The sequence below is a fragment of the Saccopteryx bilineata genome, chromosome 1, assembly GCF_036850765.1.
Source record: "Saccopteryx bilineata isolate mSacBil1 chromosome 1, mSacBil1_pri_phased_curated, whole genome shotgun sequence".
Taxonomy (NCBI): domain Eukaryota; kingdom Metazoa; phylum Chordata; class Mammalia; order Chiroptera; family Emballonuridae; genus Saccopteryx; species Saccopteryx bilineata.
The window spans coordinates 105,936,242-105,960,732 of NC_089490.1; the positions used below are offsets into that span (position 1 = coordinate 105,936,242).

Genomic DNA, 24,491 nt, shown 5'->3' on the forward strand with positions numbered 1-24,491 from the left:
GATGTACCTAAGTGAACGGTGATTTATGAAATTCTTCCTCTAACCTTGGACATCTTAGAATGTTTACAATCTTTTTGGCCATTGGGAGGGAAATATTACATTGAACATCTTTATGCATAACTCTTTTTGCTTCTGTTCAATTATTCCCTCGGTGTGATTTCCCAAGAGGACGATCACCGGAGCGGAAGGCTGTAAACATCTTCACAGCTCTGGCGACGCGGTGCATATGGAGATATTTTAAAACTCAGCGTTCTCTGTTAGCATCTCGTGCCAGCAAAACATCAGGAGGAAATAATACAAGTGGACAATTAAAAAGATAATTCCCATCTTTAACTCATCTCGACGTGTGGAAATGAAAATATGGGCTTGAGGAGATAGGTAGCTGGCTGCCTGGAAAGGCTCCCGCTCTGCATTGCTGTGAGCATGTCTGTTGCGGTGAGGGAGTATCTCTTTTGAGCTGTCTCTTGCTTCTGGAGAAAGCGTGCTGTCTGTTCAGCAGCTGCATGGCGGCCTGCTGGCACCACTCACCTTAGCAAAGCCGGAACGGTTAGATCTCCATCGGGCACCACGAACTCCTTCTGTCCACTAACTGATTCATGAAATAATGTGTATATATCATGTCCATAACAGTGAGGTTTTTGGTCGAAATAGAAGAGGATTTTGAGGGTGCTCTCTTGGGGGATAACGGGACTGGGCATCACTGGGTACAGTAGCTAATGTAACTTATGGAGCACTTACCTTGGGCCAGGGTAGCTGCTTCAAACACTCGACACGAATGCACTTATTTAGTCCTTACGATCTCTACTAAGTAGGCATATTGTTGCCCCTATTTTACAGATGAGGTCACTGAGGGCCAGGAGATTGAGCGTATTGTCAAGGTCACATAGGATGTGAACCCATGTGTATTCGTTTTCCTGGGCTGCCATAACGGAGCACCACAAATTGGATGACTTAAAACTACAGAATGTATTCTCTTGCAGTTCTCGAGGCCAGAAGTCTGACATCCAGACGTGGGTGGGTTTGTGCTCCCTCTGAAGGTTCTAGGGGAGAATCCTTCTTTGCTTCTTGTAGCTTCTGGGGGCTCCAGCAGTCCTTGGCTTATAGCTGCATCACTCCAGTCTCTGCCCCCATCTTCGCAGAGCCTTCTCCTCTGAGTGTCTCTCCGTGTCCTCTCCTCCTCTTATAAGGACACCAGTCATTGGATTTGGGGCCCACTCTAGTCCAATATGACCTCATCTTAACTATGCAATTATATTTATGAAGACCCTATTCCCAATAAGGTCCCATTCTCAGGTTCCAAGTGGACCTGAATTTAGGGAGACACCTTTCTGCCTTCTAAGATGGGGTAGAGAAGGGGAAGGAAGCAGATGTTTGGGAAGGATCAAATTTGGCCCAGGTGGCCTGGAGAAAGACCAATGATGGTGACAACCCTTGGGCCTTCCAAGAGCCTATGTAGCCGGGAGGGAGTGGAGCCCTGTGGGAGAGGTGGGGTTGCTGGGCACAGTCTGTATAGACTGTGCACGGAGCTGAACAACCTTCTGCAGTGGAGGGGGGAGGGTAGGTTTGGGGTTAATGCCCTGCCATGCTTGAGTAGCTTAAGCAAAGGTAACCTATTTCCCTTTCCAAGCAGCGGCATTATTCAGTGTCTCTGAAGCTTCGGGGGAACCCCAGAGGCAGACCCGAATTTCTCCAAGTCGTAATATCAGACTTGCAGCACCAGCCGCCGGGAAGAAAGTATTTTGGCATGTTATCTCCATCACTGCAAAATAAATTTATAAGCATTCCAGGGAAACTGTAGGGGAGAGTGTAAAAATTCTCCAGGGTGACGGGAGAGGAAGTGCAAAGGAACTGTACAACGCCCGTGATTATTCGTTTAACGTGTGCAGAATATAATTAATCTGATCTGCGCTGCCGGGCTGTCTTTTTTTATTTCAGTGAACATAAAACGTAATTTATAAGGGCTTTCCTAGGTTAACTGCCAATTTCAGTTCCTTGAACTCCGTCTTTTCCACAGGGTCTTAACGTTTCTCAACGATTAAATGCGTCCACCATGGCCGGATTTTTAGGAACAGGATTTGTGCTGAGGTTGGGGGTCCAGAGTGGTCCTCCTTCACCCCAGACACCCACACCCTCCCCCCTTAGACCAGCCCGAAGGTGCCAATTCCTGTTAATTCTCTGTTAATGTGAGCGTTTTTATGTTATTGAGGTGGCGGTTGTGTATAAAATAGGCTTCTGAAATAAACCAAAGCTGCAATTATAGGAAGCTAACCTTTAAAGACCTTACTCTTCTACTCATAAATGTAGTAAGTTACATTTAGGGTAACGTTTTAAAAAATAATTTTTAATTTTCAATTACAGTTGACGTACAATATTAGTTTCAGGTGTACAACATAGTAATTAGACATTTATGAAACCTACAAAGTGATTACCCCGATAATCTTGTACCCGTCTGACACCACATAGTTATTAAAATATGTTTGACTATATTCTCTGTAGAGTGGCCTTTGATTCCTACTTGACCCTAAAATAAACAATGTTCTTTAACATTTGAAATGGCATTTAAAATTCATTATATTAATATTCTTTTTGAGTACTTCAGTTGCAGATTGACAAAGAAATACTCGAATAATATCAATCTAATACCTCAAACTTAGAAATATGGTGACTCTTAAGTTTCTTAAATGTTCCACATTACATGTAAACTTAGATGATGTCAACTTAAAATCTGAAGGCAAATAAACTTTAATTAAATCTTTCATATTGGTATTGCAAGGTATATAGCTCTTACTCAAATAGGTCAAAATATATTAATCTTATATATTAATTGTAAGGGTTTTCTTCTTAAATATTTTTGTACTTATTTTTTTAGAGAGCCTTATTAAAATATAATTTACATATAAAATTCACCTATTTTAAGTGTGGAAGTGAATGATGAATCTTAGCATGTTTGCAGAGCTATATTGCCATCACCATGACCTAGTTTTAGAACAGTTTCATCCCTTTGAAAAGAAGCCATGTGTCTTTTCACACCCGCTTGCCATCGAACCCCAGGCCTCGGGCAGCCGCTTATCTACTTTGTGTCCATATATTGGCCTGTTTATATTGGACATTTTCCATACTTAATTTGAAATCATGCTGGGTTGGGATTTTAAGAAAACAGTTCTGTCATTCCAAACAATTTCAGGGTCACCAGCAATTTTTGGGTTACTGCTCCTGTGGCCTGAAGTTTCTTTATGATTTGACCCTTAGCTGGGGAGCTGAGCTTTGCCTCTGAGTGGGGGCTCTTGCAGCCCATGATCCTACTTAAGGCACTTACTACCTAATTTGGGGATGTCTCTCCATGGAAGACCCAGCCCCACTGGGTGGCTTCATTCTTGCCAGTCTGCTGGGAGGAGGGGTTAAGGCAGTGGTTCTCAACCTGTGGGTCACGACCCCGGCGGGGGTCGAACGACCAAAACACAGGGGTCGCCTAAAGCCATCGGAGGTGACCCCTGTGTTTTGGTCTTTTGACCCCCACTGGGGTCACAACCCACAGGTTGAGAACCGCTGGGTTAAGGGCAGGGAGGAGCTAGGCTCCCGTGGTGCCTCCTAGGTCATGGGAAGGACTTTGGGTTTTGTTCTTAAGATGGTGGGAGGGCTTTGGGGCAAGGAGGGTATTGTGACCTGATTCACATTTTTAGATTATTCTAGTGGTTGAAAGAAAATAGAGTAGAAAGGCCAGGGTAACAGCAGGGAGACCAGTTAAGAGAATCTTGTCCCGGGCCCAGGAGCAGGTGATGGTGGCTTGGCCCAGGGTGGTAAGGACAGAGATGTGTTGATGGGCAGTGTGTAGCAGATGGCGAGGGAAGGCAGAACGACTCCTGGGTGTTGGGTCTGCACAGCTAAGTGCATAGTAGTAGGTAGTATTTACTACAGTGGGGAACATTGGAGGGAGACATTTTAGGGGTGGAAGTCATGAGTTCCCTTTATCAGTGTTTAATGTATTCAGCTCATAAACAGCTTCAAATTGAACAAACACTTCTATCTTTGACCTGACTCTTTCAAGATATCCAAGTCAGGGTTTTTTTTTAACTATGTGTCACGATTCATAGGCTTGTTAGATCAGTTGAATGAATTGTGACTAGCACTTTAAAAATAGAAGAGAACAGAAAATATCAATGCCAGTCCATCGCGTGTAGTAAGGGTAAGAACTGTTTCACAAAACCTTTGTTTCAGATTGCTGTATACATTTATGTGTAAGCTGGGGTGCAAAGGACAAAGAGGTGAGGACAGGAGTCAGGGGACCCTCCTTCTAGCTTCAGCTTTGCTTCTGATTAGCTGTGTGACCTTGAATGAGTCACTTAAACTACTGAATGTCCATGTCTTCACCTACAATCAGGGGCCTGGGACGAAGTGAGTTAGTTCCACTGGATTGCGGTTCTTGAACTTTGAATGCCTGGTGCCTCCCCTCCCCTTCCTTCCCTTCTTGTTTTCTCCCTTCCCCTCTCCACACTCTCTCAGCAGGTGGACTGCAGACCCTGCTGGCCAGAGGAACATTTTTCAATTTTGTATCCTGCCATTTTTTCTTGCTTAAGCATTTCTGAGGGTACTTTTCTTCAATCATATACGGTCATCCGTTGGTATCCACAGGAGATTGGTTTTAGGACCCTCCTAGATAGCAAAATCCACAGATGCACAAGTCCCTTATATAAAATGGCACAGAACAATGCATCTCATTTTCTTTGCTTTTGTGAAAGTCATTGGACCGGATTGTCTCTAAAGGCCCTTCTTGTCCAAGTTGCACCTGAGTCTGCACTCACCTGTCAGATTGACAGCTGGTTTGCATTTGGGCAGGGACCCTGTGCTCTTTGGAAGTAGGCACGAGCCTTTGCTCTGAGCATGTTTTTGCAGACGAGTCAGATTCAACCAAACGAGGAAGTAGGTTGACTGTGGAGGCCACTGGTTTCGGTGCATGAGTGTATTTGATGCCCAGGCTTCTCCTGGCAGGTAAATGTTGTCATGTAGACAGTATATTCTTCAAAGCTGAGTATCAGAGTCCCTCAGTGGCAGGTTTCTATGACAATAAATCTCCCGGCTTTAAGATGAAGTCGTGTCTATCTTCCTGAGCTATACCAAGTACATTCATCTAATTCTCAGATTTATACTCTTGACCTTCATCTGCCAAAAGTTTAATTCACTTCAGTTCAGCAGCCGCCTCCCTGACTGGGCATCAGGAGCTTCGAGGCACTTGCAGCAGGAGGAGAAACTGACATGAGACTTAGCTATAATAGAGGTTCAGAGTATTCCCAAATGAAATAAGACCCCAAATCCCTCAGTATCCTTTAGCAGTTGCTTCTAGGGTTTCCAATAAGGAGAAATGGATCTGGAAATGGTTTTGAATGGCTCTGGGCTGTCCCAGTTCAGGTGTGAGCAGGAAGGAATAGGAACTTGGAAAATAAATTGAAGTTTGATAATAGTATTAATGAAAGCTGAGTCTGAACCTGGCTCCTCCCTCAGTGTTCTGGGGCTCCTGAAAGGTCACCTGTAGCACGAGTGTGCAGGATGAAAGCACCCAGAGGCCCTGGTTAGTTGGAGAATGCTGGGTCACCATTCAGAGCTGCCTTTTTGCCGAGCCTCTTCCAGATCTGAACATCTCTAAGCGGTGACATGGCCCATTTCAGAGAAGCAGGAGAAAGCGTATAGGGTTTGAATCACAGCTCTACCACTCACAAAGCTGTGACATTGGGTAAATTCTTCAACCTCTCTGAACCTCAGTTTCCTTGTCTTTAAAATGGGTGTGATACTACCTAATTCCAGGGGGGGGGTTGTGAAGAACAGGGGAGAGACACTCATCAAGGCTGACGATTATTGAGTGCTTTTAGAATTCACTGAAGGCCTCGCAATTCCACAGGAATGTACTGTATTTATTTTGCTTTGTGTTTTTGTTTGAATTCCCTTGGCTTAAGAATGTTGAAATAATTTTGAGGAAGTCTGTTAGGAAAGAACATGCTAGCTTCTTGGTTCTTTTCGCCATGCATAAGTGATTTGGCCTGGTACCCTTTAGCAGAAAAAGATACCTTTAATTAAACCCTCAGTCATTTGACCTGTTGCTTTATTTCCATTCGTTTGACACAAATGTGCCGAGTACCTACTATGCGCTAAGCACTTAGGCAGAGGGCAGATAGAGATGGTCCAACAGGACAGGCTGAGACGGGCCAGCCTAGGAGAGGCTGGTCCTGCTCTCCGGGCTCCCCTGTGGGATCTTTGGCCATTCTCTCTCCTCACTGGGCCCATCGGTAGGTTGGAGCATTGTCCCGAAGCGCAGAGGTTGCTGGTTCAATCCCCAGTCAGGGCATGCACAGGAACAGATTAACGTTCCTGTCTCTCTCTTCTCTCTCCTTTTCTCTCTCTCCCAAATGCAGAAGGGCTTGTATTTTGTGTTAATTGCTAATTCAAATCTAACATTTCTCATATCTACTATAGGGGGAAAAAAAACCACTAAAAGCTAGAAAACCACATGTCCAGGAATGAGAGCACTTAACTCAGTTGTATCCCCCAGAAAAGTGAAGGGCTGAAAGGAAGGCTTTTTGCAAATCTCTTCGGAGGTAGCAATAATGAATGTGTAATTTTTGCTGTTGTTTGCAGTTTAATCATTCTGTGTCCCTTTGGCAAGAGATGCTCTTCTCTGGGGTGACTGTTTCTAAGCGTGTTCTCTGTTGATTTTGGGACCCATCGAACTAAAGATATTTTTTCTTCTCTGCATATGAGTGGGAGTGGTCAGATGCGAGATAAGAACTCTTCGGACTCCAAACATGAGTTTCGATTCTTTATTCTTCGCTGGTCAGGAGCAAACAAGGAAAGCTAACACAGCAGATATGAGACTGTGCTGCACACGTACTGAGTCCAGAATGCATCAGAGTTTTAAAAAGTTAATCTCACAGAGGTACAGATTCCTGAGTATTAAAATTTTTTTCTTAATATGTCATAGTGTTTGTGAGGGTTTATTTACCTCTCTTGATCTCTCAGCTTTATGAGAACTGCTTAGGACTGGGCTGGTTCTGTGTCAGATTGTGAGGGGAAGAAGCTTGGAGCTGCCCGACGCCCTCCTACCCCACTCCCCTTCTTCTCCCCTCCATTCTCCCTCCTCTTTCTTCCGGCTCTGAGTATTCCTTTCAGTGATTGAGCCAAAACAATGAATTCAGATTCTAGCCACTGTGACTCAAAGGGAGCTTTTTGCCCTGGTCAGATAGCTTGGTTGGTTGGAGCATTGTCCTGAAGCACAGAGGTTGCTGGTTCGATCCCTGGTAGGGCACTTAACAGGAACAGATTGATATTCCTGTCTCTCTCTCTCTCCTCTCTCCCTCCCTCTCTGTTTTTCTCTTTCTCTTCCTTCCTCTTTCTCTCTCATATCAACAAAGTAAACATTAAAAGGGGGAAGTTTCTTCCTTTTCATTTTAAAAGGAGAGTGGTGGGCTGAAGGGCGCTGCTGAAGAAGAGGTTCACATGTACATCAGAGAGCGGGTGGGGTTCTTGCCCTGCTGAGACCTTCCAACCCTGCCCCTGTTCATGGACTTCAGGCTGGAGTCCTGGGTGACTGAACAGGAGGGTTTAGTTCCGCTGAACAGGAGGGTTTAGTTCCGTGAATGGACCCTGTGGCCCATACTCCCCCAGAGCTAGAGACCACAAGCTCTGCTTTCTATAAGGCTTTTTTTGAAGGGGAGGAGTCCCCATATTTGTTATTATTAGATGGCATTTTTCTATGTGAAAAACCTGGTCATGCCGACCAGGAGGCTGGCATTGGGCCTTTGATCACGGATTGTAAGCTGGGAGGAAATGGAGGGGACAGCTCTCGTCTCACAGCCAAGATTTGCCTTTCCTTTCACAACCTCTCCTGGCCCTCCACTCTTCTCTCCCTCCTCCCCTCATTACTGCTCACCTGCCACCGGCCCTCTGTCCTACCCTCCACCCTTGCCCCTCACACTGGATGGCCTGGCCCCAGCGCCTGCCCAGGGCTGTATAACTTGTGGTTCTCCAGGGAGACAGCCACGGCTCTGTGCATACAGATTAGGAATTTCAAGTTGGAAGGAGCTTAGAGATCGCCTGGTTTTACCTCTTCATCTGACTGAGGAGAAAACTGAGGCCCAGAGAGACCTTGTTTAAAAGGAGGCTCTTCGTTCGGTGGCAGAGCTGCGGGCAGGATCACATGGACAGTTTTGGGTGCCGTGTATCAGGCTATTTGACATTTTCATTTAATTCCCACAGCCACCCGAGGAGACAGGCATTTTACAGTCGCGTTTCCGCAATGAGGATGTTGACCTAATGTCCCAGGATGAGTTAATAGTGCATCCAGGATTTGAATCCAGCTCAGGTTGACTTCAGGTCCTTAATGAACCTTCCCATTCCCAAGGGCGCAGCCAGGTGACCAGCCTCTCCCAGCTTGCCTGGTTTCAGCACCGGAAGTCCCCAGTCCCAGGGATGTCTTTGGTCCCAGGCAAACCAGGACATTTGGTCACTCTAGTTTCAGTAGGGTGACCTCTGAAGGGGATGGGGGAGAACTGTGACATTGTGACTTTCAGGGGAGGCTGTGGGTCCCGCAGTTACAAAGCAGGAATGGCTAGTCCTTCAGGAGTGGACGTCTCGGAGGGAGCTGGGTATCGCTCACCGTCCTTCTAACCGGATGACGTCGATCCAGACATGGACCTATCCCGACAACCTTTTGACAGATGGGCCGGTCGGTGCTAGTCAGCATGAGTCCATTCATTTGGAGGAAACATCTCTGTAATTATACTGCTGCTCCGAACTCTCAGAGCAGGACTCATGCCCAGGCTGTTAGCAAATCAGGAGATTTGGAAAGCGTCCGAGGTCAGCTGGGTGTGAGAGCCGTTCTGCCAGGGACAGAGGCAGAGCCTCATTTGGACCTGGGTGATTCAGTACAGAAGTGCTTCACTTTGAATGTTGAGAGAAGTGACAGCACTGGTTTTTGTGGTGGGAGTGCTAAGTGGACAAGCATCATTGAAGACCACTGATTCTAGGAACAGATAGGCCTAGGTTTGAATTTGCTGCTTGCTCTGCCATTTGCTGGCTGTGTGATTTTGGGCAAGTTATGTACCCAATCTGGGCTTCTGTTTCCTCAACTGTTCTCAAATGGGTACAATCATTACAAATAGTGGGATAGGAGAGCAGAGGGGAAATAAAAAAATGAAGCATCAAAAATAAAATGGGAATAAAGGATATTATTATTATTATTACTCATTTCTAACACAGGAGTTTTATGAGAATTAAATGAAGCAGTGTGAAGAAAAAAGGCTTATCATTGTGTCAGGCAGCTTAGGCAAGTGGTAAATTTTTTTTTTTTTCTTTTTCATTTTTCTGAAGCTGGAAACAGGGAGAGACAGTCAGACAGACTCCAGCATGCGCCCGACCGGGATCCACCCGGCATGCCCACCAGGGGCGACGCTCTGCCCACCAGGGGGCGATGCTCTGCCCATCCTGGGCGTCGCCATTTTGCGACCAGAGCCACTCTAGCGCCTGAGGCAGAGGCCACAGAGCCATCCCCAGCGCCCGGGCCATCTTTTGCTCCAATGGAGCCTTGGCTGCGGGAGGGGAAGAGAGAGACAGAGAGGAAAGCGTGGCGGAGGGGTGGAGAAGCAAACGGGCGCTTCTCCTGTGTGCCCTGGCCGGGAATCGAACCCGGGTCCTCCGCACGCTAGGCCGAGGCTCTACCGCTGAGCCAACCGGCCAGGGCCTAAATTTTTAATAAATATGTAGTTCTCATGCTGATGAGGAGGAGGATTAAGCATCGCTGTATTTTATAAGACCTGCGCTCCAAACTTCAGACTTTGGTTTTATGAAATGCCTCAACATCAAGTTCCCATCCAGGGTCCCACTGCATTGCTGCTTGGGTATGTCTTCCCATCTGGACGGCCCCCTGGGCAGCTAGCTCCCTTCTGCCCCAGCGGCACAGGCAGCGTCCCGGGGAGCCTCCTGGGGCCAGGCGTGCCCTTAAAAGGGACGTGTTCCTCATCATAGTGAACAGACACGAGGGGCTCCATTTTGATTTTAGCTTCATTTGTGTGCTTGGAATATACAGAACTGTTCCCGGCTCTGGGCAATCATACTGTACATGGAGCCAATCTTCCAAAAAAAAAAAAAAAAAAAAAAAGAGGCGGTCTTGAATTTTATTGACTTGAGTTTAAAAAGGAGAGAACAAGTGTTGTTGCTAAGTAAAATCCGTGGTGGTGGGTGGACATCGGAAGGCCACGTTAAATGTCCTCGGGGATTTCTTTCTTGGAGCTTTTGATCATCGGACCTTTCATTTTCAAAGGAAAAAAATAACAGCAGCCTGATGCTGCTGGCAGTCTCCTCCTTACACATGTGAAGGAAGCTTAAGTCCTGGGTCATTCATAAACCACTTGGGGCACCTACTGTGTGCCAAGCACCAGAGAAACAACATGAATAAGACGGAAAGGGTCTGTACCTTCCCCACCCCCACGCCTACTGCCCAGCATATACTAGCTGCTTAATATGAATTCATTGAAGAAGTGAGTGAATGGAATGTAATAACTGTTAGCTAAGAGAGCTAATAGTTTGGCCATCAGAGCACATCATTTTGGCGAATCTTGTCACACTGAATGCCATTTTAAATCACCCATCCTAGCAGTGGCCAGCCAACCAGGTCCTGCGCCAGGAGGAAACTACTGAGATGAATGGTGAATTGGGCACTTGACATTGGTCCAGCGTGGCACCTGAGAGCATGGGCTGCCTGTATTAGAATCCTGTCTTCACCTCTTACTAGTCTTGAGACCTAAGTGCCTCAGTATTACCATCTGTGAAGTGGGGACAGTCGTGGTACCCTCCCCATAGGACTGTTGTACCGATTAAATGTGTGAACTATTTGGTGCACCCCGAGTGCTCTCTAAACATTAAATGCTCAGCCATAAGAAATGATGACATCAGATCATTTACAGCAAAATGGTGGGATCTTGATAACATTATAAGGAGTGAAATAAGTAAATCAGAAAAAAACAAGAACTACATGATTCCATACATTGGTGGAACATAAAAATGAGACTAAGAGACATGGACAAGAGTGTGGTGGTTACCAAGGGTGGGGGCGAGGGAGGACATGGGAGGGAGGGAGGGAGTTAGGGGGAGGGGGAGGGGCACAGAGAACTAGATGGAGGGTGATGGAGGACAATCTGACTTTGGGCGAGGGGTTTGCAACATAATTTGATGACAAAATAACCTAGACATGTTTTCTTTGAATATATGTACCCTGATTTATTAATGTCATCCCATTACCATTAATAAAAATTTATTAAAAAAAAAATGCCGCCATCTATGTGTATCAATTGCTCAACCTTCTCTGATGCCCCTTTTCCTAAGACACACAGAGGATCAGTATCCTCACACTTATGTGCATAATTGGCAAGCCCTTGCTTTCTCTCTCAGGCCTACAGTAGGCCCTCATTGCTGTCACTAGATATAAAAGTCCAGTAGTCAGGTCTGAGTCTGAGCTTGGCAACTCTCCACCCATGCAGCCTTGACCTTGGTCAGGTTCCTGTCGTTCAGGGGGGCTCAGAGAGGTGATTTGTGAAATGTAGGTACTTCCTTTACTGCACAAAGGGTCCCGCTTCACCAAGTGCCTGACTCTCAGTGACCGCTCCACTAATGGCGGGCTTGTTATCATTGCCATAAAGAGACACAAGGCACCTTTGGCTTTTGTGGCCTGGAGTGCCAATGCCGGTTCACGTGGCACCCAGTGAAGTCACCGGCAGGACTGCAGGAGCCGCTGAGGGCAGACGGCTTTGGGAAAGGACCCATGTTACAGGCCCCACACGGTCAAAGCATTTTAAAGTCCTTGTATTAGAAAAATAAACCAATTAAATAATACTGCCCCCATAAAAGCTGACTTTTAATGGATTGCCTGGTGGGTTCTCTCCACGGCGGTCCCGTAGCCACAGGTCTCAGTGAGCCTGTCTGCCGCCATGGGGAGAGTTTAATCTTGCATGGCGTGGGCATAATTTTACAAGTTTTATGGCTGTTTTTTTTTTTTTTTTCCTCCGAAGTGTTGCTATGTCATTGTGCACCAAGGGCAACTTGCGTGCATTTAACAGTTTACCTCGTTTTTGGTGGAAATGAAAAATGGAGTAATAAATTAAAGAAAAACACAACGTGAATTCCCCCCCTCTTCTTGGGGCAACCGTGGACAAACAAAGGGCCAGTGTTTCGCCGATCAGCCTAATCAGATTCTAATGGCTTTACTATGTGGACAGTTGCCCGCAGATCACCTCCTGCCCGGAGAGGGCTGCGGGCCTCGGCGGCGTGTGGGGGCTTGGGCTTCTGACCCCAGGGAGACTTGAGGCTGTTCTCTAGGCGGGGGCCCGCGAACTGCAGCCTGGGGGCCACATCCGGCCCCACGGCCTATTTTTGTGAAATGGTTAAAAGGAAAAATCCTCTTTCCTGACACATGCAAGTTATGTGGAATTCAGAGTTCACCGTCCATCCACGAAGTGTTGGCCCCCAGCCACGCCTGTCCACGTCTGTATTGTCCGTGTGGCCCAGTCCAGAACTGAAGACGGAGACCATGCGGCGTGAAGCCGAGACGTGCTCGGGCCCTTTGTGGGAAGTTTGCTGACCCCGCTCTGGGAACTGAGGGAGGAGAGAAGAAACGCAGCTTCCAGTGTCCTGGGACTGACGACTTACTCTCCGGGTTTCCGTGTGGCTCAGAGCGACAAGTCTAAGGAGAATTGCCTGAGGTGGCGTGCATTCACCTGGAGACCTTCCAGAAGCAATAGGCTACTTGTGGAGCCCAGGAAACCTGGTCCTTTCCTCACCCCCATTTGACAGGTGGAGAAACAGAGGCACAGGAAGGTTAGGTATCTTACCTAAGGTCACACAGCTGGTAAGTGGTGGAGCCGGGATCCAGGCCCAGGCTGTCTGCTCCAGGGAATGTCCTGCTGTTACTCTGCTGCCACTCTGTAGGGGGTGAAATGTTCTGGTGTGTGACAGGATCCACCTTTCTCATTCTGGTGTGTCACACCCTTGGCATGTCAGTGCACAGAAAGAAATTACTTCCTACAATAGAAGAAAGCACTTGTTCATTCATTAATTCATCTCTCCCTCCCTCCCTCCCTTTAACAAATAATTATCAGGCGAGTCACTATGTATTAGACACTCTGTAAGGATTGCACAGAGTACGGGTATTTGAGAACAAAAAGAATAAAAAGAAAGACTCCTTTTCCATGTAAAAATAGTTCTCAGCATCCTAAGCGCTGTTGGGTTGTTGGAGTTCACTTAATTCCCCTCTTTTGTTAATTGTAAGTGCTACCTCTGTCTAGCACTGTAAACCCTCATCCTTTCTGCCCCGAGCTGATATTTTCATTAAAAATAGCTTACTTTACAAGAGGCTTTGGGGAAGCTGGGCTCCTAACTTACCCAGTGGGGAGAGCCCACCTGGGGGTGGTATTCTCTGTCCTCAGGACCAGATGCCTCACTGAGGGAGAAGGCTGTGGGGTTTTAGAAATACCACCACATCTGGTGTTCGTATAACTCATGATCTTGGGACAGTCTTTACAGTGTCTTTCGTAGGTAGCTTCATTTCAATGTTTTAGATGCCTGTCTTGTTTTCCTAGAATTTGCCAGGAAGAATTTCGAGCATTATTTCTGGTCCTTCTGAGTGTGGAGATGCCTGAATGTCAGGGAAGGCAGAATGACCCCAATGCTGTTAGAGACAGGGACAGCTTTGCTAGAAGCCGGGTTGTCTGTCTTCCTTGCCCACCTGTTTCTTCTTTCCTCCTCTATGCCTTTTTCTTTGTCGAACAACAAACGTTTATTGCTCATTTCTGATGAGCCTTCGCTTTCTTTCCTCAGTCATGCGGAGAAACCCCTTTGGCGTGGACATCTGTTGCCGGAAGGGGTCTCGGAGCCCCCTGCAGGAACTCTACAACCCGACCCAGGTAAGCTCTGGAAACTTCCTTGTTGTCTCCATGCGTCAATGTTTGGGCTGGGGTAGGAAAACTACAAAATTCTGTTCTTGGGGGATTTGGAACTGTCTTGCACTGCCTGGCATTTTACCTTCCGTGGTTGCTTTCTGGGCCCCCCTTTGTCTGCATAATGGCTCTGAAATTCCAGCAAGGGGTGGTTAGAGTAGAGAAAGGCCTTGATGTGGTGCTGGAGTCCACTTTTAGACCTGCCCGGAGTTTGAGCTCCTCAGATCCACACAGATGCTGGCAATGGGACTCTGAAAGCGCATGGCGCACTGTGTGGTCTCCCCTTTGTCACCTCCAAAGAAAGCTTACATGGGGGGGGGTGAATGTAATTATTAAAGCCCAATAATGCCCAAGAGTTCCACCTCACTGCCTCACTGTGCCATTTGCCAAGATGCCTTTGTGTGTGCGTGTGTGTGTGTGGGGGGGACTTTTTGCTAAGTGACTGTCACAGTCTACTTGGACTTGATTATGTAAAGGGTTGCTTTGAGCAAAATAATGTCCAGCTGAGGAAAAGCGCCGTGGAGATTTGGGAGCAAAGGGAGAGAGAGAGTCCTGGTTACCATGATGTGTGTGGGTCTTGACGTGAAGACTCCAAGGCCGGTCTATCTGTGGGAACGTTAATTAGCACTTGACTCTCAGAACTGGTGAGTGAACAATGAGTGGCCCCTCTACTGCCCTCTGATTGCTGTTAAAAGAAAGGGGAGAAAACTGTACTCTTCTAGCCTTAGTCTCTGAGCTGTTATTTTATGTCAAATTCTTAATTTAGTGTTTCTGGGGACTCAGCTACTTGGTGGAGAATGGTATTGCTTGGTCCTCGAAGATGCTGGATCTCCAGACATCTTACAAAGGATGAGCCCGAGAACTTTACAATTCCACATCTCTTCCCTGTCTTTCTCCTGCACTTCCTTCTGGAACAATAGGCTTCTGAGCTTGGTCATCACGGGTGGCCTCACCAGGCTAATTCACTCTTTTTTTTTTTTTAATTATTTTTATTTATTCATTTTAGAGGGGAGAGAGAGAGAGAGAGAGAAGGGGGGAGGAGCAGGAAGCTTCAACTCCCATATGTGCCTTGACCTGGCAAGCCCAGGGTTTTGAACCGGCAACCTCAGCATTCCAGGTCGAGGCTTTATCCACTGCGCCACCACAGGTCAGGCTAATTCACTCTTCTGTCAGCCCCTCCCTCCGTGTTGGAGGTCTGGTGTGACTGGGCCAGCTGGGCTAGGTGACTGCAGACTCGGTGTTGTCCTTTGCAGGGCTCTCTGTTGACTCAGCAGGGAACTTGATATTTGGTGCCCAAATAATTTGATGATAACAGGCAAGTCTCCCAGTCCATTTACACACGGTCCTTATGAACAGACAGAACCAGCTTCGACAAAGGATAGGGTGTCTGGTCAGCCATGTTGAAAACAACACATGGCTGTGTTGTTGGAAATTTTACGGGCAACACATGATGTCAGGGAAAGAGCCTATGTCTGAAGTAGACGCCCCTTTGGACAGGAAGTCCCTGGGCTGTGTCTGTGCTGTTCACTGTCGTATCCCCTACCCTAATGTGGGGCTCAGCCTACAGCAGGTGCCCCCAGATGTCAGTGATTGAAAAATAAAAGTCCAGGTTCAAATTCCTACTTTACCCCCCACTGGTGGTACAACCTTGAATGCATGATGAGTTCTCTTTAAGGGTCAGTTTTCCCGTCTCTCCAGAATGAGCAGAAGATGAAGTAACTCGGGTGTGTCAGAGGCTATGTAAATATGACTCGTCATTATCATGGCCGTGAGAAAGGACTCAGTATTGGAAGTCTTGGCTTTAGAGCCAGACCAGGTTCAAAGAATGGCCTCTTGATTTACTAGCTGTGTGGATGTGGCCAGATACTTCACCCGTCTGAGACTGCTTTCCTTTCGTGGCAACATGGTGCTAAAAATACCTGCCTTGCAGGGTTGCAGGAGACGATGTGCTTTCTTTGGTGCTTCTTAGGGAGTTCATTCATTCCCAGATTCATTCACGCGTTATTCTGCTATTATGAGGATTCACTGTGCGCAGCTCAGTGCCAGGCACTGGGCACAAAGGAGTGAGCAGAGTGTGTGAGTGTGTTTGTGTGTGTGTGTGTGTGTGTGTGTGTGTGGTTAGCCTTCCACGTTTGGTTCCTCTTGTTGTCCCGCGGTTGACCTGAGTGAATTGACTGGCGAGTAAACCAGTCAAAGGAGAGAGAACCTTCCTGGGTAGAGATCGTTTCTTCCTTTGGTGAAGTTATGAGTGTCATCTGGGTGAGATGCCCATTTAGCAGCAGCAGGCTACGAGGACCTGGGAGGGAAGACGGCGCTGGAGAGGCAGTTCTGGGAGCCATGTGTGAGGGCGTAGGTGGGTGAGTCACCGCCCTCCATCCAGAATGTCCTGGGCAAGCTGTCTGGCCCTTTCCGCTGGCAACCAGGAAAATGTCCCCGCAGGAAGATCTCCCTGTTTCCTCGGGATGTTGTCCCGGGATGTTTTTTTCTTAGGCTGGTTTCCTTTACAAGCTATAGTTATGTTCCATTCCCACGCAAGTTCAGTCAATGGCGCCTTCTTGGAGAAACGGTCTGGGTGATCCTTTGGGCTGCCGTGAGCTGGGGCGTTGAGGGGAGAGAAGGGAGCGACTGCTCCTGCTGAGTTGAGTTAGGTTTTGTGTCCACTAGACACTTGCAACTTTGCGCCAGACCAGGCTCGGTTACCATTTCTCGTTTCTCGTGTTTCTCTACCGGCCAAGCTGTTGAAGCCACTAAGCCTGGATTGATGTTATCACAGAGGCAGATGACCACCCCTGTAATTACTAGAAACCAAACTAACTGCTCTTGGAGATGCCACATCCCCTTTTGATGCTGACTGGTAGAGGGTGATAGGTGGTGATGAAAACAGGAACAGTTTATTTCAGTTGATAAGAAACCAACATTACGGCAAGAAGGCACCGTCTTGTTCCTGTGTACTAAGGCTGTAGACCAGATGCTTATCTAGATGCTTATGAACATCCCATCAAATGCTTATAGTAAACCCCCAGTTAGGTACTACATTCTCATTTTATGCACGGGAGAACGGAGGCTGAGAAGGTCAAACAACCTCCCCAAGGTCACACTGTTAGTAAGGAACAAAGTAAAGATTCAAAACAAACTATAAATCTACCTTTTTGCTGTACTGACTGTCACCAGCAAAGTTCTGTTGGCAGGAATGACCCCTTTTTCTCTCCAAAAAAAAAAAAAAAAAAAAAAAAAAGAATCACACCCAGATGTTTGTTGGACAAAGGCTCAAAAGCTCCTTTGGGAAAATTGGCTATAATCTGATTTTTAGTGTCCAAGCGTTCTTATTTTAGTGCCTCGCAAACCTCTAACCACTCAAACAACAATCGGTTAAAAAAGTTTGTAGTAGATATTCTTAGAAAAGCTGCACTCTAGTGTCTTATAATTTTCCTGGTTCTCTGCTGTCTCCCTGGCCCCAAAATAAAACGTAATTGCCGATCAGATCAGCTGGCACCAAGTCACTGAAAGTTCAGGAGTTTCCAACTGCATATTTGTGGGCCGAGCACATCTGTGGGCCGCCCTGGCTCAGCGTGGACTCTGGGGCCGAGCCCGATGTCAGCCATTAATAGGGCATAATTGCCCCTAAATGCCAGCGAGGGCGAGACAGCTTGTCCTTCTGCCTCGCCCACCTCCTGGTCCCCTCGTGGGTTCCCTGAAATCTTCACAGCATCACTCATGTGGTTCAGCCCTGCCCTGCCTGGTTCTTTCTTTAGCCTTTGTGCTGGCTCTGTGATTACCACGTTCCGAGAAGACAGATGCACAGCCCTGGGGCTGACCAGGAATACATAAGCACTGAGCCTAGAGGCTTATACTAGGTTCACTTGTCTGCGAGCGGCCCTAGAGGGCTCCTAGGACCAGTCAGTATTTTATTAGAAAGTAATAAGACTGGATCCTTATTAGTTCATTCTTCAATGTGTTAAAGTAAATCTACGTCTCCATAAGGTGTAGGCCCCAAGAGGAAGGATGGAAAGAGGGAGAGACAGAGAGAAGGAAGGTGGGGACGAAAGGAAAGGAGAAAGGTACTAATCACTGAATGTATAATACATCTCGGTGACTATTCTGGGTGTTTTTCACACATACTTCATTGAATTTTCACAGCAATCCTAAAAGGAAGGTATCTGATAACCCCATTTTTCAGGTGGCTCAGAAAGGCTGAGTTATTTGCTGGGATCACACAGCTCCTAAATGGTAAGGCTGGGTCTCTCTGACCTGACGGGGTTGTAGGAAGATGAGGGCTGACCACTTGGTCTTTTCTGGGTGGGAAGAGTGCTTTGTTGAGGATCTCTTTCCCAGGGACTAAGCTGAGACCTCGGATGTGCTCAGGATAGGAGCAAGATTCCTGAAGCCAGGGCTGGGGCTCACGGGATGGTAGGGAATGCACAGTTGTCCAACAAACAATTGCAGGTTGGTTTTTTGCTTATTGAACCTGATGTTTGAAGAGAGGCCTTTGTCTGCTGGCTGGAGCCACGCTCAGCAGGAGTCACTCCCGAGAACGCTGCTTTGGGACAACACACCTGGGCGACATTGGGAAACAGAGGTCATTGCTACAGTTAGATGTTTTATATTGATAAAAACTTAAATCATCTAAAGAAGGGCAGGGAACTCTCCTCGTCCCAACCTAAATAGTTCTCTCAGCAGCGCTTACCAAAAAGTGTTTCTCCTACAAGCATTTGTAGAATAAACAGAGTAGAGGGACATGGGGAAGAGAGGCGCTTAATTAATAAGACATGATAGGTGCTGTGTGAGAGGCTATCGGCAAAGTTATGGGAGAATCAGGAGTGAGCAGTCAACCCTTCCAGGTGCAGGGCGCAGTGGGAGGCTTTTATAGAGGAGGTGGTGTTTGAGCCAGGCCTTTGAAGACACATCAGGCTTCACCTGACTGAGAAGAGAGAACAGCATCACAAAGGGAAGGAACAGCAGGAGCAGGGACCGCGGGGGGGGGGGGGGGGGGGGGGGGCTGTTCGTGGCACCTTCAGAGAATGGTAGAATGGTGAGGAGTTTGTGGCCGGAGCTGGGAGCTGGTTGGAGACGAGGCAGGAAAGGAAGCTGGTACCAAGTGGATAAGGCTGGTCCACTGTTCCAGAAGGTTTAGTCTTTATCTACCATCAGGGTTGGAGGTCTGGAGGAGCCCACAGGAAATGGTGTGCAACTTATGAACCAGCTTTTGCTTCTGACTCAACCTCTTGTTAACTGTGGGGCTTCTCTAAGGCAGGTTGTGTCCTCTCGTGTCCTCATCTATAAAATGAAGGGTTTGGACTAGATCGTGGTTCTCAACCCCTGCTGCACACAAGGACCACTCAGAGGGCCTCGAACACACCTCGGCCCCCAAGCATCAGCCCAGAGATTCTGACTTTGTTGATCATTCTGGGATAGGGCCAGGATGGCAGTAGTTTGCGAAGTTCCTAGGTGATTCCGACAGGCAGCAGGGTTCCGGAGCACTGGATTGGAGGGTCTGAATGGGCCCGTCCCATCTACAAGTCTTTGATTCTTTGGTTCTCACATCAGCCATAACCCATTACATGGAAAGCAGCTGCAAGGGTAGGCACTGAGGTTACTCACGATCATTTCTACTGGCTTCCTCTGACACCCCCCTGTCAGCTTTGGGCATGCAGCCTCGTCCACTAGGATGTAAATCATGTTCCCTCATGTGCTCCCTGGGAAGGTGTGAGGGTCAGTGCCTTGAACGCTAGAGACTCAGTCAGCGTTTTGTAGACAGACCCAAGGAGAGAGCCCCCAGGCAGAGTAGTGGAGGAGCCCTGCGGAAGGACACTTGAGTCCCTCCGCTCACAGTCCCGTAAGAAAGAAGACCCAGACTTGTTCCGTGCCAGGTGTGTGATGGGTGCCTCTGAAAGGCCTGCAAAAAAAGAGAAGAAAGGGCTCTCCGCCTGTCGGATTGTTGTTTGGGAAGAATGATGCTGAATGGTTGTATCCACTGGGGACGGCAGGGAAGAGCAGACATTGTCCAGCCCCAACGCTGGTCAATTACCAAACACCTGGTAAATGATGAGTCCATCTAATTATCTTGCTTTGACCCAACAGCTGTCTACCAGCCAAAGAGGGATTAATTGATTTAGTTGTGGACCTGCTCCTTATGCAAAGATATTACTTACTGTCAGCCTAGCAGAACGGCAGCTGGCTGGCAAAGATGAAATATTACATTAACTTGATCTTACACACAGCACTTGGGGAAATGCTTCATTATTAATCACAAATTACAATAGGCGAGTGAAACTCATTGCAGAAACCAGGGACAGTGAGCGGCCTCTTTCACTGTGGCCGGTGATTCTATTATTCTTGAACCGGGACAGGTGCCCTGGTTGGATTTCCAATCCCAGGACAGATGGGGACTCGAGAGGCAGACGCGATCTGGGTCAGAGGGAAGGGTTGGATGCTTGAAGGACCTGGGAGAGCCCAGCTGAGGTGTAGGACCTGGGGCAATTCCTTAAGTACCCAAGCCTTGGTTTCTTTATCTGCAAAATAGGAGTGAGATGCCAGTCTTGAAGGTTTGTGGGATTCTACATCATGTCTAGGAAGCACCTAGGACAGAGCCAAGGGCAGAGGTGGTGTTAGTCAGTAGCCATCAACGGGCTGAGCTGAGTTCGGTAACCTGGGACGTGTCTGCGGGGGTCCAGGCCAGGCTGAGCCCGGTGCTTCAGGCTCAGACACTCTGCAGAGGCACGCTTGGAATTGTGTTAAATAATAATAAGGTAGATGATTTCCTCTTGCCTGGAAGCTACTAGCTAGTCATCATGAGCACTTCCTAAAAATGTAGATTTATGTTTTCTGTCTGGTAGACTCTGTGGTTAGTAAACTTGATGCGCTGATTTGTAAGGCCATGAGTACCTGGCCTGTGTGCGCATGTGCACACGCTCAGGCATACGTGCACTCAGCCCACTTCCTGAGAAATGGGCAGAGAGTTCTGCTGAGTTTGAAAGGTTGTGTTTGTCACACCCCCAGTCCCGAGTTCAGTGCCTGAGTAATGGCTGTTAAAGAAGACCCATCTCGGCCATGTCCACATGATGCCGTTGCTGTCACCGGGGGGGCCACATTCTCTCAGGCTGTCTTTCAGGAAGCCTTGTTTGATCCAGTATATTCAAATCTGGAGAGTAAGCTCAGTGCCCTGATGGGCTTTATGTAATCCAGTATAGCTAAAAGATGATGATTTCTACAGGCAGTCACTAAGAATTTTTACGATCTTTTACTTTCTTGTTTTCACACTGTCGCTGAATTTTGATGTGTATTTGGCACAACACTGCTCAATTCAGGCTGGTCTATATCCTGTGCTCGGCAGCCACTGTGGCTGGTGCCTGCCCTGTGGACTGCGCGGGTCTATAAACCAGCCCGCATGCTCATGTTTTCCTTGTTCATGATACTTATTCCATGCCTTTGACATGGTTTTACTAGGCTTTGCACCCCTGGATGGGGGGGGGGGCTGTGTCTTATTCATCTTGGGGCACCCGCTGGCTCCTATAGCCAGCCACAGAAATGGGGCTCAGGGGGTGTTTGGGCAATGAGAGAAATTCCTGTCCCTGTGCCGTGGACACGTGGCAGTGTGGATATTCGTGCTGAGGAGGTGACCAGGGCTTCGTGCCCCCGAGGGCACTGAGGCAGCCAGCCATCAAGGCAGGAGGTTCCCTGGCACCCAGTGAGGTCCCTGGTGTGAAGAGCCCGTCTCTGCTCCAGGCTGAGGCCTGATGCATCTCCAAAAAACATCCTTCCCCAAGTGTAAGGTAAACACCAAGGAAGGGCTGTTACTCAGAAAGGTGGAGTTAGACTGTATAAGGTTCTTCCTGGAGACGAGCAGGGACTGGTCTGGGGATGCTGGAGAGAGGCGTGTAGGCGTTTGGATGCTTGAAGGAACTGGGGAAAGAGTCATGGGACTGAGAAAGGAACATGGAGGTTGGGGGCTACTTAAGCCCGCCCCCCGCCCCCAGCACCCAGCCTCCCCCAGCCTTGTTCCTCTCTCCGTTCAGTCCTCTGCCCTTCTTCTCCTCCCTCTTTCCATTGTGTTTGGCACAAGGAGGAACTCACTAAATCCATGTTGGATGAAATGGAACTGAGATTCCTTTTACCCTCTTTTCTACTTATTGCAACTATATTTGTTCCCAGGGCTGTTGTAACAAAGGACCACAGACTGGGGTCTTAAATAACAGACATTTATTCTCTTACAATCTAGAGGCACAAATCCAAGATCATGGTGTGGGCAGGGCCAGCTCTTCCCGCCAGCCGTAAGGAAGAACCGATTGCAACCTCTCACGGCATCTGGAGGTTTGCTGGCCATCGTTGGTGTCCCTTGGCTTGTGGAAGCATGACCTCAGTGTCTGCCTGCATGTTTACACGGCATTCTCCTGTGTGCATCTGTGTCCAAATCTCCCTTTTTTTTTCTATAAGGACCAGTCATATTGGATTAGAAGCCCACCTTATTCCAGCGTAACCTCATCCTAACTAATTATATACGCAATGACCCTATTTCCATATAAGTTCACATTTTGAGGCACTGGGGCCAGGACTTCAACAACATATGAGTGTGAATGGTGGTGGTGGGGCACAATGCAACTCATAACACCTGCTGTGTGCATAGCACTGTGCTAGATGCCGGGGCTATTACGACAACGAAGTCCTTGCTCTCTGTTCATACTCGGATAGCAGCACAGGGCCGGTGAGTTGACCGTTTCCAAACGACAGCTTTATGAGTTTAGTGCATGATGCTGGAGGGGCGTAGAGATGGACCATTTACCTGTACTCACCGTGTGCGTGTGGGTGTGCGTGCTCATGTGTGTATAGCCCTGGTCGCCCCAATTGGGCAGAGGCACAGGAGCAATGGCACAGAATAGAACGGCAGGCTTCACCCTCCTGTGCACAAGCATGGGCAAAGGGGAGAGGGTACACTGTCTCTTAAGGGACTGAAGCATTGTCCCTGGAGACCTTGCTTCTGTGCCCCTCTGGTGAGGACGGGCAGGTCAAGGATGCATGGAAACTGTCTTCCTCTGTAGCTCCTGAATTCTAGAAAGGTAGGCAGCTCCAGAACCCCAGCTGATCCGTCTGCTGCTCAGCGGCTCCATGACCACGCTGGCAGACACGGCCAGGTTGGCCTTGCCCCAGGCTTGGCAGGTGCTGGGCAGCCCTGGAAGGAAGCTGGCCATTCTGGAACATGCCACAGGGGTGTGACGCCCAGACAGACTCTGGTGCTGCCTAAAATGGCCTGTTGCAATATTTCCTTCCCTTTGTATTAAACCAGCGGTTTAAAGCCACAAGTGGCCAACGTAGAATTCTGGCAGTCCCTTTGAATGTTGAAGAGACCGCTCTGATCATCTGTTCCGTCTCCAGCATGTTCCCTACAGGATGGCTGTGGATATGCCCACAGATATGACAATATCCTGCCAGAGCTGGGCAGGCTTAGTGCTTGCTTGGGCCCTGACGTTACATCCCGTCCCAGCATTTGAGGAAAAGTTCTGAGAGAAAGGGAAATGACTGAGGCCACAGAGGCTAGAAGAGGTCAGAGCATGGGGCCCGAGACCAGCCCTCCTGGGCTAGAATCCCTGAGCCACCATCTGCCAGCCGTGTGACTTGGGAAAATGTCTTACCTTCCCTGTACCTCAGTTTCCTTGGCTGTACAATGAGGGTAATACTAGCACCTACCTCACAGGGACCTTGGGAGGATTAAATGACCCCAGACACATGACGTGCCTAGAAAGATGTCTAGCACCCAGTGAGGCCAGCACAGGTGTTTGCTGCTGCTGTTGTTATTCAGGAACAAAGGTCAGAAAGGAGCAAATGATCCCTGAGGACAGATAAGCAAGCTGAAATTGAGATCACTTAGAAGACAGGTCTCCCAATAGCCGAATCATATCCCACCTATTGAAAAGGAACTTCATCTTTTAGATCAGAGGTCCTCTGCTTCGGCTGCACTTTAGAATATTTTTTTTTAAAGATATTTAGAACATCCCAGTGCTCAGGTCAAACCTTCAACCTCCTAAATCAGAATTTCCATGGTGTCAGGGCTTTTGAAAAGCTCCCAGTTGGTTCCAACAGGCAGCCAAGTTTGAGAGCCACTGCTCTGGGGTTTATTACTCAGGTCTGGGGACCAGTGGCCTTGTCACTACCTGGGAGCTGGTTAGAAATACAGAACCTGGGCCCCCAGCCCAGCCTGCTGAATGGAAACCTGCCTTTTAACAGGGTCCCAGCTGGTCTGCAGCAACATTCCTTGGAGAGGGCTCTTGGAGGGACAGCTCATTCTCTGGGGACTCCTGGGGGAAGCAGCTGTCCAGTGCATTGGGTAGCAAAGGACAGGTGGTGGATCTGGAGACAGACAGCGGAACCAGGAGAGGTCCTCACCTCTCCCAGAGCCTGGCACGCGTCTGCTTTCTGAACGCTTGGAACATAGAAGCTGTGTTTGTACAACATGGAGTGCTTGCCAGTGACCAGGAGCCGGAGCCCCAGCCCCGTGGTTCCTTTGGATGCATTCAGTACTCATAACTAGCT

General features: G+C 48.1%; 1 protein-coding gene across 2 annotated transcripts in view; it reads left to right on the plus strand.

Annotated features, from left to right (window-relative positions):
- Positions 1-24,491, plus strand: part of CHST11 (carbohydrate sulfotransferase 11) — a 279,382-nt gene that overhangs the window by 121,922 nt on the left and 132,969 nt on the right. For both annotated transcript variants that reach the window (XM_066263322.1, XM_066263331.1), the window contains exon 2: positions 13,852-13,937. In XM_066263322.1, coding sequence (XP_066119419.1) covers positions 13,852-13,937 — 86 coding nt within the window. The remainder of the gene's footprint in view (positions 1-13,851; positions 13,938-24,491) is intronic.